The sequence below is a fragment of the Ictalurus furcatus genome, chromosome 23 (genome assembly GCF_023375685.1).
Source record: "Ictalurus furcatus strain D&B chromosome 23, Billie_1.0, whole genome shotgun sequence".
Lineage (NCBI taxonomy): Eukaryota > Metazoa > Chordata > Actinopteri > Siluriformes > Ictaluridae > Ictalurus > Ictalurus furcatus.
The window spans coordinates 161,053-181,350 of NC_071277.1; the positions used below are offsets into that span (position 1 = coordinate 161,053).

The window sequence follows — 20,298 nt, forward strand, 5'->3', positions numbered from 1 at the left end:
CCAAGGCTTAGTTTTATTATCATGGCAACATACAACACTCTCTCCCGCTGAACCTGCACCAGTGGTTTGGCGAGGAAGAATGCTGCCCCCTGTGCAGCAGTCCAAATGTTTCCAGCACCTCTTGTTAGGCTGCAAGATTGTGCTCTCCCAAGCGTGCTACAGGTAGCAACAAAAAAAAGTCCTGAGCATATTTGCCAAGGTGCTGGAGGGGCATATACAGGTGATGAGTAGAGGTCATCCTCCACTAGGGATGTCACGATACCAAAAATCTAGTAGTTGGTACCGATACCACCAGAAGTACGCGATATTCGTACGTGTGTGTACGATATGGTGTGGTATTAAAATAAAATAAAATAAATAAAATTAAAAACTCTGATACTGGCAAAAAGAGAGAGAGAAAGAGGGAGATATTTTAGTTATCAAATGCTGTCTGACAATGACTAATAAAACAGTGGAGGCTACAAATGCTAAGGTGCGCTCCTAATCGCGCGCGCACACACACACACACACACACACACACACACACCTTATACTCTGAATGCAAGCATTAGTTTAAATTCACTGATATGGTGGCAGGTCAAAAAGATTTATTAAAAGCATGAACATGTGAATAATTATGAGTGACATTAGGCTACATTTAGCTGACAGGACGCGGGCTGAATGGCGATGCATGGTGGCCCATTCGGAGGTAGTTTATAACATTGCAGTGCATTAGCATCGTTGACAAATAACTGGCTATTGCAAACATTACATGGACCATAACATTAGCTGGTTTCACGGCCACAATACCCGCTGCGTCAAACAAACACAATATAGGACGGTCTTTCAGGTGCTTCACCAAATTCCAGGTGTTTCCTCGCTTTGTTTGAAATGAACGATAGCATCGGCTGCACACCGGCTTCAGAGCATCAATTATGTTTGTTGTCATCCGCATCGAATGCGAAGTATTTCCATATTTGACTCTTACCAGCTTTCCTCTCAACGAGTCGGGGCAGAGCTAAACTTCTCGCCATCTTCTGTAGTTTTCCCCGTGTGCTTGTAGGCGTTCTTCTTCACCACTTGTGGACCGACTAAAACACTTGCACGTATTTGCTGCCCCCTTCAGTTCCGGAAGAAATGCAACCTCGGTACCTTCATTACCTACACTGCTGCAGAAAAACAAGTACCGTCACGTTTTAAGAATGTTGGTACCGACTTGGTACCGAAGTATCGGTTCTCGTGACATCCCTATCCTCCACCAGGGTGTCAGCATGTTCGTCAGAGAAGTTGGGGCAACACAAGCACTACACCAAGAGTTCAATTAGGGTTGTTCCTTTCATCCAGCACTGGAGAATGAGAGTCGATCATGGCAAGAAGCCCCAGTTCTCTAGTGAGATCACCAACATTAGTCTCCACCTTGATCTAGTGATGTGGTCCAGCAGCACCAAGACAGTGCTCCTGTGGTGATGTGGGATCAGATTTAGAGTTGAAGAGTTGGAATTTAATGCCCAACTCACTGTTTGTGAGTTTCTGGGATTTATACTGGGGTGTGATGAGGTGGACTTGTCACTCATCATTCAATGCTACTTATGGGTTGGTGTTCAAAAGAAAGACCTGAGTTGGATTACCAATCCCTTCCACTGTCAACCTCCCCTGCAGGATAGAAATGGTCATACTTTAGGGAATATATCGCTGGCAATGTTCCGGCACTTATCCACTATGTTGGTATTTCATGAATGAATGTTACTATTCCAACCTCTATTTCAAATCTAACCAGTGTTTTGTACATGTCTTGCAGTTTGACTTAAGCATTTTGTATTGTGATAATCAGTTCTGCATGTTGTGTTGCAGTTTTATGCTCCCTGGTGTGGATATTGTAAGAAGCTGGAACCAGTCTGGCATGAGGTAGGAGCTGAGCTAAAGAACTCTGGATCACCAGTCCGAGTGGGAAAGATGGATGCCACTGCATACTCTGGTACATTTGGGTTATAATTCTGTTCCCTTTATTTTGTAAATTTTTATTGAACCTCAGTTTCTGTTTCTGTCAGATTCCTTATAAACAAATAAAGTTCAATGCTAACAGTGACAATCAAGATATCTCTGCTGCCAATGAGTCTAATCCTTTCAGACATTTAACATGGCTGTGAGCTTGACCCTGTTTGGATCAATTCCAAAAATCAGTTCATCTGCTGGTTACCAACACCGGCCGCAGGATGAATTTTGAAAGTGAAAAAAAAAAATGCATAAAAAGACACGAACTAGAAATTTTTAATAAAATGCTATTCCCAAATTATCCGCTAGGGGCGCACTGTTTTAGTCATGTAGCAACGTGCCTTCTGCTGTTTAATACGGTGTAGTCTAATCTATTTTCTACTCGCCCCCACAGCCAAAATGTATCAAAATTAGCGAAAATGTCTTTGTCAAAAAGGGGAAAAGTGGATACTCTGTAAATTGTAAATACTCTGAATCCACTTTTCTCCTATTTTGACAAAGGACCAAAAGATGCCAAGTTTCCGGAGCAAAAACATGACTAACTCCTTTAAAATGCTGCCTCAGACACTGATTGCCCTTCTGAAAATTAATCTTTGCTGTAGTAATAGTTAAAAAAAATGTGCAATTTAATGTAATCAACAGCTTCACTAAAAAAGAGTTTGGTTTGGTGGAATCCTATTGTTCATGCAATGCCATACATTTTAAAGTGCAATACTATATTTTTCAGTTCCAAACACCTGCGACTTAAACTTTTTTGCATTTGTACAAACACTGTGAGCAGTTGTACTGCACACATGTAAATGATAATCAGACGCAAATAGCACATGTGTGTCTTAAGAAATCTCAGGTTGTTCATGATATGTTCTGTAAAAGGATATTTAATTAAATTTGAAGATTTTCCTAATGTACTTGTACTTCTTTGCACGAAAACAAAGGGAAATTGTTATTTATAGATAATTATGCTATGATTTTACTGGCCCGGCCCACTTGACATCTAATTAGGCTGTATGTGGCCCCTGAACTTAAATGAGTTTGACACCCCTGATCTACAGGATCTTATTGTTTGCACATACTGATCAGGAGAGGGGTATAGGAGAATGTCAAAGGTATTGGATGTACCATGGAACACGGGCCGCCACAGGGACATATAGTGGACTGCCCTCCAAAGTTGATGGCAGGACAAGGTGAAACAGGGAGTTTACTAAGCAGCCAACAGCAACATTAAAGAAGCTGCTGGAATTTCTGGCAGGTAGTGGTCAATCCTTGCATGTGATAACAGCCTCTTGTATTCTGCGCATGTCTAGGTGATGGGGTAGGGTGGAAAGACAGAGGTCCTGTTTCACACAAAGGACTTCCAAGATTCAAGCAGTCTCCCCAAGCCATCTCGGAAAGTGTTTTGTGGTCTAATGAGACATTTTTAGCCTTAGTTCTAAAAGATATGTCTGGCTCAGAAAGAATACATCTTATCCAAAGAATGGTAAATACATAGTGCTTTTTTTAACCTTAGCAGTTCTACAAAGCACTGCTTTCTCTTTTTTATGTCATGGATAAAAAAAATTTTATTGGAAAACCACATTTTACATATAACACCCCATCCAACAACCCCACCATACTAGGCCCCAACAAAATAATCACAGCCAAAACCAAAAGAAAGGGGGAAACAAAAAATAACAACAAACAAACAAACAGAAAAAACAAAAACAAACCAAAAAATAAACAAACAATAAAAAAAAGATAGAAAGTAAGATGATTAGTATTTACCATCTACCTCTCCTCAGTCCACCTCCAGGGTGTGTACATCGTTGAAGTAGGTAATAAATTGTTGCCATTTTCCCAAAAATGATTCACCCCTGCCTCTGATGTTATACTTGATTTTTTTCAAGTTTTAAAAAGAAGATTAAATCTTTAAGCCAGACTGATATAGAGGGGGGTTGTGGAGAGGTCCAAGACAACAATATTCTGCGCCGAGCAAGTAACGATGCAAAACCCACAACACTAGCTTGTTTATGGTTCAGAGGCTGATGCTGAGATGAAACACCAAAGACGGCAATTAAAGGACAGACGTCCAATTTGATTTTAAGAATATCGGACATAGTTTCGAAGAAAGAGTTCCAAAAGTTCTGCAGTTAGGGACAGAGTGCAAACATATGACTCAGGTTACAGGGCGAAAGTTGGTATTTTTCACACATGTCAGGAACATTGGGATATATTTTAGACAGTTTACTCCTAGAGAGGTGAGCTCTGTGGACCACTTTAAATTGTATGGCACTAAGTCTAGCACAGGACGTGGTGGTACGTATATTATCTAACGCTCTGCCCCAGTAATCATCCTCAAGCTCCAGGCCCAATTCCTCTTCCCAAGCACTAATGGTTTTGATATTGTAAAAATCGTCGTGTGACCAGATCGTTGCATATATCCGTGAAATAATGCCACCCTTATGAGGATTCAGCTTGAACACCTCTTCCCATGCAGACTTTGTAGGTAAGGAGGGAAAACCAGCGAATAGGAAGGAGACACAATGCCTAATTTGAAAGAAACGGAACAGGCGAGACGGAGGCAGGCTGACGAGGATAATTCAGAAAAGTTTGCAAACACATTAATGAAAAGACCATTCTTTTCCCAAAAAGAAAATGTGGAATCTCTAAAGGAAAAGCGCTACTTTCTCATTCACCCATTCACACACACACTCACACAGCAATGGCTGCAGTGCTGCCAAAGAACAACTTACCTACTGTGAAGCATGGTGTGGCAATTCAATTTAATTTGATTTGTATAGCGCTTTTAACAATAGACATTGTCTCAAAGCAGCTTTACAGAAATATATAAACACAGGATACAGATTTTAAATGTGTGAATGCCAGTGGTGATGGTGGCAAGGAAAAAATTCCCTAAGCTGTTAAGAGGAAGAAACCTTGAGAGGAACCAGACTCAGAAGAGAACCCATCCTCATCTGGGTAACAACAGATAGTGTGAAAGTAAAGGAATGTTCATTTTGGTTTAATATGAAGTCTGTTTGTTGAACTAGTCCACTGTTCACTAAAGGAGACCTGAGTGCAAAACTGCATGTGGTAATTGCAGTCCCAGGGCCTTAGAAGCAACCGTAGTCCCAGCAACCACAGTGAGTGTGTCCATCTGGAATTGGAGTAGATGAGAGATCCATCCAGAGGTAGGGCATCCGAAATGGATCAGGTAGGTCCGGAGAGCAGAAAGGGTCAGGATCTCTAGTATCTCCGTAAAATCATGCGTGCCTCGGCAGAAGGAGAGAGGGAGAGAAAAGACTGTTAGGACTGTGCTTAGCATAACAGAAAGTCTACTCATGGTAAGCTTGAGTAAACAAATACGTTTTCAGCCTAGACTTAAACACTGAGACTGTGTCTGAGTCCCGAACACTAATTTGAAGGCTGTTCCATAACTGTGGGGCTCTATAAGAGAAAGCTCTTCCCCCTGCTGTAGCCTTCACTATTCGAGATACCGTCAGATAGCCTGCATCTTTTGATCTAAGTAGGCGTGACGGATCATAAAAGACCAAAACTTCACTCAGGTCCTGTGGCGCGAGATCATTTAGTGCTTTATAGGTTAGTAATAGTATTTTATAATCAATGTGAGATTTCACTGGGAGCCAATGCAATGTGGATAAGATCGGGGTGATGTGGTCGTATCTTCTGGTTTGTGAGGTGACGAAAGCATGAACTAATATTTCTGCATCATGTAGTGACAATATATTTCTTATCTTAGAAATATTTCTGAGATGAAAGAAGACTATCTAGTAATATTATCTACATGAGCATCAAATGATAGACTGGAGTCAATAATCACTCCAAGGTCTTTTACTGCTGCACATGATGAAACAGAAAGTCCCTCCAGAGTTACTGTGAGATCAGAAAGATTACTTCTAGCTACACGTGGTCCTAATACAAGTTCTTCTGTCTTATCAGAATTAAGTAAGAGGAAGTTAATAGTCATCCAACGTCTAATGTCCTTTACACATTCCTCAACTTTACTAAGCTTCTCTCTGTCCTCTGGCTTCGCTGAAACATACAGCTGTGTATCATCAGCATAACAGTGGAAGATAATTCCATGTTTATGAATAATTTGACCTAGAGGTAGCATATATAAAGTAAAAAGCAGTGGGCCTAGAACAGAACCTTGTGGAACACCAAATTTAACCTCGGTATGCGTGGAGAAGTCTCCATTTACATCTACGAACTGGTACCGATTGGTCAGATAAGACCTGAGCCAGGAGAGGACTGTTCCCTTAATGCCAACATTTTCTAATCTATCAAGGAGAATAGTATGACCTATAGTATCAAAAGCTGCACTAAGGTCAAGTAACACAAGCAATGAGACTCAACCCTGATCAGAGGTCAGTAGAAGGTCATTTACTACTTTGACTAACGCTGTCTCTGTGCTATGATGAGGTCTAAATCCTGACTGATACATTTCATGAATGTTGTTCCTGTTAAACTACCTGTTAAAACTATCTGTTACACTTACTTGATGAATGCTTAAATGATGGAATCTTGAGCTGTCTATAATTATTATTGCATTTGTTATATTACAGGCATGGCTTCTGAGTTTGGAGTACGAGGATATCCCACAATAAAACTGTGAGTATTCATAGTATGGTTTTAAATGTGGCTGCATGACATTTCAGTAGTAGTAGGTCAGATCATCTACACTGATTAAATAATTAAATACATCTGTGGCACTGATGTTTTCATGTAAAGAAATTAATCCTAGTTTTAGTTTAAATATACTGTAGATTGCATTTTAAGAGTAAATGGAAGTACTCTGTCAGGCTGCATTCACAAGGACTTTTAGGTATTTGCTGTCATTCCTCTTAATAAGAATGATGCATTGATGGACTGCTCACTGTCCACTGCTAAGCATCTATAAGTGCAGCTCTCAGCGAGTTTTATATTGGCACAATGTCAGAGTTCTAGCAGATTATAGCATAAAATACATACATTTCAACTATAATCTATCTCTGCCCACAAACACACCTTCAACAAACCAGAAACTGATGTCATTGCATTCTCTGATGGATGCCAAAAAGTCCTTGTGAAGGTAGGCTCATTCTCTGTTCTCAAATCCCCAAAGGGACACTTCCTGTTCCTGTGCTAAGTAGTCTGCTTATTTGTGGGAAATAATTTCTTATGTGGCATCTGATTGATCTCCAGTGGCTGTGGTCGCCTTCTCTCTGTTACCTTCCCCAGGATTAGTGTGTATGATTTTTGTAAATGTGGTATTAATGAAACTAAGACTGCAGAATGGAGCCATCCCATGAGCTCAGAGTGGCCATGTGACCAAGGCTTTTACAAGCAGGGGAGTAAGGTGTTGTTGCAGTTAATCCCAGAGGTGACACACAGCTATGGAGTTAATTTGCACAAAGAGAATGAAACAAATTCTAAAATAAAATAGATATATCAAATACAAATAATAGGAGTCAAGTCACCCTTAATGTTTTAAAATGTGTGAATATTTTTTGAATATGTAATTGTTGGGGGGGTTTTTTTGTGTCTCACCAAACAGCTTTACAGAAATATACAGTGGATATAGAAAGTCTACACACCCCTGTTAAAATGACAGGTTTTTGTGATGTAAAAAAAAAAAATCCAACATAATTGATGTCACAACTTTCCATCCTCAATGTGAAATTACAATGTGTGAAAAACAATCAGAAACATTTTAGGGAAAAAAGGAATGGATGTGGTTGTGTCCAGAATGAACCAATCACATTCAATCTCATGTTCAAAAGTAATTATCATAGAGCTCCCATCAATGAAATAATTCTGATTAACCTCAAATAAAGACCAGCTGTTTCTGTAGGATGTTCTTAACATCTCCTTGGTTTCATCTGACTGTTGAAGTATGTACGGTATCTCACTTGTCGCTTATCGATCAGGAGAGGGGTATAAAAGAATTTCCAAAAATTAGATGTACCATGGAACACCATGAAGGCCATCATCAACAATTAGAGAAAATGGGGTACCACAGTGACATCCCTCCAAAATTTACAAAAGGACAAGACAAAAACTTACCAGGGAGGCTGCCAATAGACCGACAGCAACATTAAAGGAGCTGCAGGAACATCTGACAAGTATTTATTACTCTCTGCATGTGACAACAATCTCTCCTATTCTTCAAATGTATGGGCTATGGGGTAGGATGGCTAGACAGAAGCACTTTCTCACAAAAAAAACACCCAAACTCAACTAAATCACCACAAAAAAAAGCCTTTGCAAGACTACAGTTTCCCAATGAGCATATAGGCACAGACCAGGAATAATGTGCTCTGGACAGATGAATCAAAGATAGTGTTGTTTGGAGACATGTAACAGCAGACATGTTTGGCGCAGACCAAAGACAGCTTTTCAGGAGAAGCACCTCATACCAACTGTGAAGCATGGTGGTGGTTATGGTTAAGGTTTGGGGTGGTTATAAAGTTATGGTTTGGGGTTGCTTCACTGCCTCAGGGACTGGACAGCATGCATTTATTGATTCAACTATGAATTCTGCATTATATCAAAGAGTGCTTGAAGACAATGTGAGGCCATCTGTTCAAAAGTTGAAGTTGACGATTTTTCAACAGGATAATGATCCTAAGCACACGAGCAAATCCACCAAGCAATGGCCCAAAAAGAAGAAATGGAGGGTTATGGAATGGTCTAGTCAAAGCCCGGATTTGAATCCCATTGAAATGTTGTGACGGAATTTGAACCGGGCGGTACATGCAAGGAAATCCTCAAACATCTTGCAACTGAAAGAATATTGCATAGAAGAGTGGTCACAAATACCAGCAAGTCTGGTAGACATTTATGCAAAATACCTACAAGAAGTTATTTCTGCTAAAGGGGGCAATAGCTTCTGAGGCCAAGGGTGTACATACTTTTTCCGCAGAAGAATATCCCATCTATTGATATTACTGTTGAATAAATGATTGAAAAAGCTAATTTTCCTTGTGGTTTTGTTCAGGTATATCAGCTTTCTTAATGGACACTGTTTCAAAGATGATCAAATGTTTTCTTGTCCAAATGTGTCAAAAAGCCAACCATTTTCATGGGGTGTACTTATTTTTTCACATGACTGTATGTAGAAAAAGGTTTTTATGGTCTGATGAGACCAATTCCAAAAGGTATAATAATTCCAAAAGAACACCATACCTATGATGAAGCATGGTGGTGGCAGCAGCATCTTGCTTTAGGGCTGCTTTTCTTTAGCCAGAACTGGGGCATTTATCAAGGTTGAGGAATGAATAGCTACAAATACCAGTTTCTGCTAGCAAGCTGAAGTTGAAAATGAACTTCACCTTTCAGCATGACACTGACCCAAAGTGTATATCCAAATCAACAAAGGAATGGCTTAACCAAAAGAAGTTAAATGTTTTTATGTTTTTGAATGTCTTAGCCAGAGCCCAGACATGACTCCAACTAATAATCTGTGGGGTGACCTGAACGGGCTGTGCACAGGAGATGCCCTTACAATTTGATGAATCTAGAATGTTTTTCCAAGAAAAAGTGGGAAAATATTGCCAAGTTAAAAGTTGCCAATCTGATAGATTGTTATCCAAACAGAGTGCTGTAATAAAATCAAAGGGTGCTTCAAGTAAGTATTAGTTCAGTATTAGGTGGCTGTTCTAAAAAAAAAAATTTTTAGTTTTATCTTTTTTCTGTTAAATGCGTCAGTTTAGGTGTAATTAAATTTATGAATATTCCTAAAGAACAAGCCAGAGATGACGCTGGCAAGGAAAACAACATGAGAAAAAAACCATCCTCATCTGGGTGACCCTGGACCTTCTATAACTGTATACTATATAGTCAATGAGTGCAATTGTGTTAACAGGAACCTGTGAGCTTATGAGTGTGAGCATCAAAGTCATTTCTGAATTCATTACATTTTTAACTTAAAGTCTATTGTATCGAACTGAAGTTATTAACTGTTCAATGATGAAGACTTGAGATGCAAACTGTTCTTAGCAGTTGGAGTCCTAAGGCTATCCAAGGAAGAACATCCACAGCCATCTTTATGGTTTGGTACCATCCACAGTAATCTCATGGTGATCTTTCGGCTGTCCATTTGGGGCCATCCTTAGTAGCACTTTTTCAATTTATGAAAACTCCAAACAGAAGTAGGGCATCAGGATGGATCAAGGAAGGTCCGGCAAGCAGAAGGTGTCAGGATCATTGTTAACTTGGGAGTAGCATGTGTAAAGTACGTATGCAAGAACATTTTGCAATTTAAATGTTATGTTGCATACAGTAGTACACTAAGCTAATTAGAGGGTTCAAAAGGAGTCAGTCTGACAAAAAGCACATTTTTGTGTTGTCTGCTGATTATGGGTGTATATCATTATGTGTATGTGCACCTATCATCTATGTATGACTATTCAGATTTCCAAATCAATGTCATACTGGTCGCTTTTTCCAGTTCCAGTTGGTGGGTGGTGATGTGGTTGCTGCTTTGTGAATTGGGGCACTGATGGGAATGTTGACAAGACTCATTTTTAATAGTTGAGTCCCTGAGAGATTCCTTCAGACTCATTAAATTCCCTGAGGAGAAGTTTGTGTATTGCTGTAACCTTAGCAAATGGTCCTTGATGGGTCCCACAAGGCATGTAATAGCACTGAAGCAGTAACAGAAAATAGGCGTGTAAGTTATTGCTGCCATTGCATGAGCTGTGTGATCAGTTTATTTAGGAGAAAAGCAGAACACGGGAAGGTGTTTCACATTGGGGTTACTGGAATTTCAAGCAGCATACATGAGACGTGTTATATATTATTATTATTATTATTATTATTATTATTATTATTATTAAGTTAACAGTTGCAGTGAAACAAATCTTGAACATCAGGGCTGCTGCAATATTGTCAGCACCACTTTCCCCATGGACAAACTATATACCTGCTCCCAGCCTTAATTTAGACTTTACAAAACTTGCAGTGATAATAAGATAACAGCATAAACTAGCTAATTATCATAAGTATGAAACTTTATTTTAACTTTGTTTTTAAAATGATTTAAAATCTGCAAAAGGGGCGCTGCTTTTAATTTATTTTTTAAAATAATTTTATTTTTATACCACACTGTGGTATTGACTTTGGTATCGAGTATCGTGTACTTTTGGTGGTATCGGTACCGACTACTAGATTTTTGGTATCAATTCTGATATATAGAAGAAGAAGAAAATGAAAGAATGTTGTTGTTAAATTAAATAGGCCGGACTGTTTGTATATATAGGACTCATCAGGTTATTTCAAGTGTCTACAGGTCATTTTTGCTCAGAATTGCTATATCAGCTGGAATAAATTCTCTCTCTCTCTCTCTCTCTTTGTCTCTCTCACTCACTCAGACTAAAGGGGGAACTCGCTTATAATTATAAAGGACCCAGGACCAAAGATGACATCATTGAATTTGCTAACAGAGTGGCTGGGTGAGATGTTTGGTACTTAATCAAGAGGCTCACATTATATGCTTGATGTTCTTTTATTTATCTATCTATCTATCCATCTATCTATCTATTTATTTATTTATTTATTGCTATCAAGCTATATTTTAGCTTTAGGATGATTGAAGGACTGTAGGATTTTTGTCACTGACTTTGCTGCAGTGACATTAACACTAACACTGTGGACCAGTTTATTATTTTTTAATTTTTTTATTATTATTATTTTTATACGTGTTTGATGATTCACAGTCACAATGTGTGCACAAATTAGCACTCTCTGGAAACAGTATGTAGACATCTGGAGCCAGCTGTTATTTTCTTTGTCTAGATCACTTTCCTTTTATGGGGCTTAAGTGAAAAACATTCATCTTATTTGTTTGTGTACAAAGGCCCTCTGTGCGGTCACTCCCAAGCAAACAGATGTTTGAGCATGTCTTGAAGAGGCACAACGTACTATTCGTGTACATAGGGGGAGAGTCACCACTCAAGGTAAGCCTTCGATTATTCAATTCAATTATATTATATTATATTTGTACAGCGCTTTTTACAATAGTCATTGTCTCAAAGCAGCTTTAGAGAAACATATAAACACGGGATACAGATATTAAATGTGCAAATTTATCCCAATTGAGCGAGCTGGTGGCGACGGTGGCAAGGAAAAACTCCCTAAGATGTTATGAATAAGAAACCTTGAGGTCCTAATACAAGTACCTCTGTCTTATCAGAATTAAGTAAGAGGAAGTTACTGGATAAAGCATCCAGTGGATAAAATTCATTCTGAGATGCTTTTCTGCTCACAAATATTGAGTGGTTATTTGAGTTGCTGTAGCCTTCTTGTCAGCTCATGTCAGTCTGGATATTCTCCTCTGACCTCTCTCATCAACAAGGTGTTTCTGCAGAACTGCTACTCACTGGGTGTTTTTTGTTTCCCCCACAATTCTGTGTAAACTTGAGAGACTGGAATGCTCAAACCACCCTGTCTGTCACCAACAACTATGCCACAGTCAAAGTCACTGAGATGACATTTTTTCCTCATGCTGTTTTGTGTGAGCTGCTGTCTTATTAGTGGATGATTAAATATTTGCATGAATGAGGAGATTTACTGGGGTTTTGGATAAATTGGCTGGTAAGTGTACATTACAATAGAATTTTTGTTCCAGTTTGGCAAGTTGTCAACAACACCACGTATAAATGAAGTGGAGCTGAGGCCTATTTTTGTGAAGGCCTTTTATTGGCCATTTCCGGGTCACAGACAAAAAATTGCCTAAAAAATGATACTGATGTGGTACCACCAGATGATTCAGAGAAAAAATACTGATACCTATGTTTTCTTTTTGTGGTGTCTACTGATGCTGATTTCTTGCCTGGAGATGGGTCTTTACTGCTGCTGTCTGCTGCATTACATTACTGCATTACTACTGTATTGTTTAATTTCAACTCCAATATACTGTGGTAGATAGCTAAAATAACAATCTGACTAATAACAATCTGACTAATAACAATAAACAACGATCTGACTTATCTGTATTGGTCTTGTAAGAGAACTAATTAAAGCAAAATTAACTATCTGAATAAAAAAAGAATAGATTATAAGCAAAAAGTCGAACATGGATGAGCAGATGGTATGCATAGTGTGCAGTCTTTGCTCTCTGTTGAGTACAAAATAAGTTAGTTTGATGTATTTAAAATTTTATAAAAGAGGGGAACAGAATTCATAAAACAAATACAAAACCTATTGCTGTTACAGTCACTCTGACTAGAAGGCCATGAAAGAAATTGTCTTAGTGTGTGTTTATTTGGCCTGTTTTGTGATTTCAGGAGAAGTACATAGATGTGGCTTCTGAACTTATTGTTTACACCTACTTTTTCTCTGCCTCTGAGGACATCATACCTGAGGTGAGATCTGACTCTGAGTTCATGAGCTGTGTCAGAATGTGCCCCTCACAAGCTTTGACTTAGGGTACTCCACAAAAACTTAAGAATTGCATGACAGGATATACTGTACATGTTATTACACTATTAGTGTTATGGTTTCTGTGATGCTGCTTTGTTATGAATATTAACCAATTTACATTTGAAACAGGCTAATTTAGTACTATCTTAAAAATACCTTGTAATACATATAAATAGACTATTGCTGAATCATTAAATTGCCATTAATTTAATTCATTTTGTTTATGAAACAATGAACAGTTCTCCTGTAGAGAATTGCCTTGCCTTTATGCATTTATCTTCTTTGAGAACAAATCCAACCTTGCCTCAATAACATTGTTTTGTATCTGCTCATAATTGCATAGTGAGACTCGTTACCGTAGACCATGCATTAGACCATAAAGTCTAAAAGGGTCTGGCAAATAAATCAAATTAACTTACATACATGAACTGTCTTGATGTTTGATTTAACAGATTTTTGCTTTTTCCAAATGCCCATCTTCTTTTTAACGCATTTCGCTTAGTAGGGCTGTAATGATATTACATCGTTTTGTTTTATGAGGGACTCTTGATTTGATAGTGTATCAAACAGACTACTAATTCCATACATACACAACACTAATTCTGGAAACATACAGCCAATACACTGCATGCATATGTACGTACGTGCAGTAAACTCTCATTTCTCATTCAGCCTTTCCTCACTGATTCAGTCCTGGTTAAAGAAATCACTGCAGTGATTTAATAGTGGAGATCACAGGATTCAACAACATTTAGAGCTACAACAGAGAGCTACATGACTCTGACAGCACAGCTATTTAACATCAGAATAAGAAAAGCCTCATGCTTCGTCACATGCCCTTGTTACTCACTCCAATAACAGATTAGCTGTTTCATTTTTTTACATTCTAGTCTACGTTTTGTTATATGTTGCTAAGGGTCTGAATGGATCAAATAAATGCTATCATTAAGTTTCAATTATTGTACTTATTAATGATGAACGTTTTAATCAATTGAAAATGATTTAAAAAAAACTAAGAGCATATTCAGGCAATGTTTTGATACGCCACAATATCACAGAATTTTGTATATCATTACACCCTTAGTGCTATGTCTTTATAGAAGGCAATTTACTACAACAAAGTATTTGTGCCTGTGTGAGACTTTGGAATTTTGTGAAAAAATTTCCTCATTTGAAACCAACTGCATTTCCTAAATTGCTGACACACTGAAGTGGAGAACTCCCTGAAGATATTTATTCATCTGATAAAATGTGATTTTTTCTTTTTTTTTTGGTAACCAAATTCTCTTTTTCCACAGCAGTATGTGACATTGTCTGAACTGCCCTCAGTGGTTGTGTTCAAGGACAGGACCTATTTCACTTATGATGGTGAGTGTTTAGTCTGCAGGAAAATGGAAGTGAAGCAAACGGAATATGAAATTCACTCCCCTCTGGAAATGTTGGAACAACAAGGCCAGTTCTTTTGTTTTTGCTATACACTGAAAAGACAAAAAAAAACAAAAGACGTTTGAGTTTGAGAGAAAAATATGAATATGACAGTAAATCAGAATTTCAGCTTTCATTTCTTGATATTTACATCTAGATGTGGTAAACAACTTAGAACATGGCACCTTTTGTTTGAACCCATCCATTTTTCAAGTGAGTAAAAATATTGGAACATGTGACTGACAGGTGTTTCTTGTGGCCCATGGGTGTCAGGTTAGATTGATTGTTTAAACAATTAGAAGCTCGGAAGGTCTACTCCTTGGCTTGAGCTCTTGGTTTCACTAGTGAAGACTGCAGTTGTTGTTAAAAAGGATAGGCCAACATGAAGACCAGAGAGCTGTCAATGGGAGAAAATCAAGCCATTTTTTAAGCTGAGAAAAGAGGGAAATATTGATCAAAACAACAGTCAGTGACATGACCAACAACCTCCACAGTGCAGGGGTGAAAGTATCACAATCCACCCTTCAAAGATGACTTTGAGAGCAGAAATATAGAGGCCATACACAAGATGCAAGCCGCTCATCAGCAGTAACGAAAGCCCCAAAAGTTTTGGAACCTCTGCCAAAGTGATTGAAAGGTCAAAGTGTGGAGAAGGCTCATGATACAAAACATTTGAACTCCTCAGTAAAGCATGGTGGAGGTAATATCATGGCTTGGGCTTGCATGGCTGGTTCTAGAACTGCTCACTAATCTTTATTGATAATGTGACTCATGAAGGTAGCAGCAGAATGAATTCAGAAGTCTACAGAAACATTCTGTCTGCCAATTTACAGAGAAATGCATTCAATCTCATTGGGAGGAACTTCGTCATGCAGCAAGACAATGACCAAAAACACATTAAATTAAACATGAACTAAAAACTGCTAATATAACTCCCTGAGAGAAAGAGATTTATTTATGCATGAGTGTTTCTAAGTGCACATTTATCTCTTCTATTCGCTGGAGTACAGAGATAATATTAGTAGGACTGCAGTGCCTCTGTACAATCTATAACAAACATGATTATTGGTTCAGAGACTCTCAAGGTGTGGAGCAGGTCGTGTTTAATTTAAGATCTCTCTTAAAGGAAAGGACAAATTTCCGATACGTCTCCATTTGGATGATGGAGCTTATATCGATACTTAGTTACTTAGAATCAATACTTCAATAAGTAGATTTCATCTTTAATTATAGTTAATGCCTTTCATTTTAAACAACTGGTTTTCACAAGTTTCATAATAATTTGTATGTGTGTAATGGAAATACACAAGCTATTTAAACTTGACAGTGTAATTTCTATATAAATGTGCATTGCCTTTTATGATTAATCAAGGTTTACTTTAGTAAATGGGTAAATTTAAACACACTCAGGCGCATGAGCAGGACACAAACATTTCTCTGAAATTGCTGGATTTTCATTAATACAGAATTTCTTGTGTAAGTACTTGTATTAATTATTGATGAATAAATCCATTTGTAACCAGCTTGATAAATAAGACCTGAAACCTTGTCAGAAAATCGTGTTGGGAAATGGCAATAAGAGTGGAATTTCAGTGTGACCCTAATGCACAAGTGAGAAATTCATGATATTTATAACACTTTGGTTTACATGGAAATTGTATTGTTCATGACATGTCAAACTAGTAGAGCATTCATTCATTTAAGATTTGTTTGCTGGTTTATAATCTGCTTTTGTTGGGATTTATAGAGTATGAAGATGGCAGCTTGGCATCATGGGTGAACAGGGAACGTTTCCAAAGTTACCTGCAGATTGACGGCTTCACACTCTATGAGCTGGGAGAGACTGGTAATGCCCTGCATCACAACACACATCATATTGGTTTCATTATATTTTGTGTAGGGATTTGATGATATACTGGTGTGAAGGACTGCTGAGATAATCAGTGTAGTCTATATTTTAAAAGTCAAACCAACCAGGTTAACGTTTGGAAGGAAACCATATTGTTATTTGGTGTTAATAAGTGCTGTTATTAAAGCACTTTATTTTATCTAGTAATTTAAAGGCCCTATATCTAAATATGTTCAGTACTTTCTCTAATATATTTGAGTGTCTGCGGAACACATCTCAAGCATTGTTCACTCAAAAAAAATTCTTTATGCCTCCATAAATTGTAGGGTACCTTTTTTGTCTCATTTCACAGATAGTTTCCTTGATTGCTAATAACCTTGTCAATGATGAAAGAACATTGACAGTTATTTCATCTGTCTACCAAATAATCTCTCCTTATTATTAAATAATGAATATGAGCTCAAAGTACAGACTTTCAGCTTGAACGCAGATCTGAAAGCAAACACCCCAAGAACAAAGAACTGAAAAAAGCAGCAATAAGTACTTGGCAGAGCATGGGTTTCTTTGTGTTGTGTAATCCACTAAATCCACTAAAACACAAAGTGATTCCCTCATGCACTACAGTCTGAAGGGCCAATGCAGTCCATCCCAGTTCTTTTGAGCACATCGATGGCCCAAGCAGCACCTCCCCAGCCAATGCTGCCCATAGTCCACTCCTTGTTATACTATTACAGGACCCATCCACAAATATTTCTCTTAACACTGCCTGTACGGCTGGCCAATTTGTCCTCAAAATCAGTGGATGGTGAGGCGAGGACTAACCGCCTTCTCTATTAAATGTTTTTGTTCCCATTATTGAATAATGACCGGCACTAGTAGATATTCCTGCACATCCCCATGCACACACCTCACCTTCAGTCGGCATGCTCTATCTAATGCCTCACCTTCAACAAGGCGGTGGCGGATTGAGGTTTGATTACAGCCTTGTGGAACTGGGAATTAGTCTCAGGGAAAATAGGCCTCGTATCCAAGGAGCAGGGACAGGGAAATTGTGGAGACCAGAAGGCGGAGGGTGAAGGCACCACTCTCCTGTGCCAGCAGTCACCTTTTACAGGTGTCCCAGAGCTGCTGGGCAAAGAAGAATGGATGGCTGCGCTCACTGAACATCAGCAAGCAGAAGCACTGGTGGTGTTGTTCAGGGGTGTGGCTGATCTGTTAGAAAATGGCCCTCTTCAGGTCAGGGTACTCCAGCAGGTTTGCAATCAGAAACTCTTGCACCACAAGCTAATTTTATTTGCAATAGAAATGAATGTGAGTGGTGTTAGTCCAGTGGTACCTTCAAAGATAGTCTCATAGTCTCTTCAGAGCCCTAACCTCATGTCAAAGCAGTGCTGTGCCATTGGGGTTTTATACTTAAATGTATTCTTTGAATTCACCATTTTGTAACTTGCTGTTGTTTTAGAAATAAGCAGAAAAATACAGATTGTTATGCTTATTTCTGAATGTCTCACGCTAAATCAGAAAAATTGGAAAAAAAAAAACTTTGCCTGCTGGTTATAGAGGGTGTTGCATTTAGGGGAACAATGATTGTTCCGCTTTACATGATTTACATTTATTCAGACTCTTTTTATACGTAACATTTGTTATCAATTGGATATAATGGACACTGTACTTCTATTTTCCTGTATGTTGATTGCGACAAACACAGTGAGTTATATTGTGCAAGAATTAACCTCTTGCACAATGTCGTTAAAGTCTGTTAAAGTTTTAAACTTTTTGGTTACTGTTAAAAGAGCAACACTACGTACAAATTTCATTTGTATAGGCTCTTTAACACTGCAGGTGCATACTATTTAATATCATTTAATATATTTTACTTGAAAATGGATAGTTATCAACACTAATACTGACATTGTGTTGTGCGGTTACGTATAATTGAGTGAGGTTTGTTTATACAGATCCACTGTATATTGGTCACTAGAACTATTTTTTTTCCTGTTTAAAAGTGCAAGAATAATGTTATAACACAAGGAGGCACACATGCATTCTGACTTATTGACTCCTGTAAAATACCAACAGTACAAAAACTCTAATGCAATTAGATCTCTTTTCCAGATGCTTCATCATTCCTCTTTAAGACCTTTAGGACAAAGCATGGAATGAAGTTAGAATTAATGTGTAGATTATTCAATTTTGTTTCTTTAGCTTTCTTTTTGACAAAGATGGCTTAATTACTTTCACTTTCGCTCTCCGACAGGTAAATTGGTAGCAATCGCTATCATTGATGAAAGGGTTGCAACAGAGGAAAGCTTGAGGTATCAACCATTTCTTTTTTTCATAAGAACTCCCACTCACATGCACTAACATGGCAGCACACAGAAAGTCATTTAGATGAGCTACTTTGTGGCAGTTAAGCTTTTCTTGTCGGCTGAAAAGATTTTTATATAAAAAGCACACCTTGAAATCTAATTTGCCTTTTATGAATTCTCTGTCCGCATCTTTCCTCAGGTTAAAGAGTCTCATACAGAGAGTTTCAACTGAGTACAGGGACAACTTTTACAGGTAAAGGATGAGAGTAAGAAGATGCTCAAAATAAAAATTAGTAATTTATATGACTAAATATTAGGGTCTCATTTAATTTGACAACTGTGTTGCCAGTTCTTCAAAGGAAAGCAGCTAAAGCATGCTCAAGATGTTACTAGATGATGTCATAAACTAATTTGCATATTAATTCATTCTTCATGATAATTGGCATATCTAATGACAAATGAAGAAGGGAGATTTTCACTTAGAATATACGAGTGTGATCAGAATAGAAAATAGGGGGTGGGGATTGGGAAACATTTTGTCTCTTTTTTTGTAGATGAAAATAAAGAGAGGTTTTGGTAAAGTTTTTATTTTTGAAACTACATTTTAGTCTCATCTTTACTTGTCAACGATATTGCATGTTGATATAGTCACAGTTAATGTTGTCGGTGTCATCTCATCATCTTGTCTTCATTGAAAAAAAGATTGCGATGAACATTTTTTCATAGTCATAGTTTTCATGAACTAAATTAACACTATTCACAGGTGAACCTGAAGGCTATTACCAAGAGTTGATGTTCAGATCTATTTATTGTTTAAACAGTCAAGCTAACAGGACACACCTGGGTAAAAAGAAACACCTGTCAGTCACATGTTCCAATATTTTTGCTTGCCTACAAATTGGGTGGTCTGATACAAAATGTTCTATGTTATTTAAGAGATCTAAATATAAATACCAGGGAATAAATGCTAGCCTCAGGCCAGGTTTTGTACAAAACAAGTGAAGTTTGGTGCAGATTGAACATTGTATGTCTGAGTTAATGTAAAACATGACAGTTCATGTTGCCAGCAGGTGGCGCTTTGATTATAACTGAACATTGGCATGTAGATGTCTTCAGGCCGGGATTTTTATCAAACGTGAAGTTTGTATGTTTGACTTATAACAACTTCCTGTTTCATGTTGAAACATCGCCACGCCCACGCTGTGCAGTGAAAACTCAAAAGCTTTGCAATTTAGCATCATCAAGGCGTTTAGATTACACTGACCGAATATGCGGTGCTCGAGCGGTGCTCGGGCCCTAATGAACGGAGCAGATCCAATAGGGCTTCGCACCAGTGGTGCTCGG

General features: G+C 38.1%; 1 protein-coding gene across 3 annotated transcripts in view; it reads left to right on the plus strand.

The window, feature by feature from the left end:
* tmx3b (thioredoxin related transmembrane protein 3b) overlaps positions 1 to 20,298 on the plus strand; it is a 35,956-nt gene that overhangs the window by 5,249 nt on the left and 10,409 nt on the right. The window contains exons 4-12 of one of the 3 annotated variants that reach the window (XM_053610997.1): positions 1,831 to 1,954; positions 6,534 to 6,579; positions 11,322 to 11,402; positions 11,807 to 11,906; positions 13,236 to 13,313; positions 14,670 to 14,739; positions 16,544 to 16,642; positions 18,903 to 18,960; positions 19,154 to 19,207. In XM_053610997.1, the coding sequence (XP_053466972.1) occupies positions 1,831 to 1,954; positions 6,534 to 6,579; positions 11,322 to 11,402; positions 11,807 to 11,906; positions 13,236 to 13,313; positions 14,670 to 14,739; positions 16,544 to 16,642; positions 18,903 to 18,960; positions 19,154 to 19,207 (710 nt within the window). Of the gene's footprint in view, positions 1 to 1,830; positions 1,955 to 6,533; positions 6,580 to 11,321; positions 11,403 to 11,806; positions 11,907 to 13,235; positions 13,314 to 14,669; positions 16,643 to 18,902; positions 18,961 to 19,153; positions 19,208 to 20,298 lie in introns of those variants that run through there. The other 2 variants (XM_053610998.1, XM_053610999.1) reach the window with 2 other exon arrangements.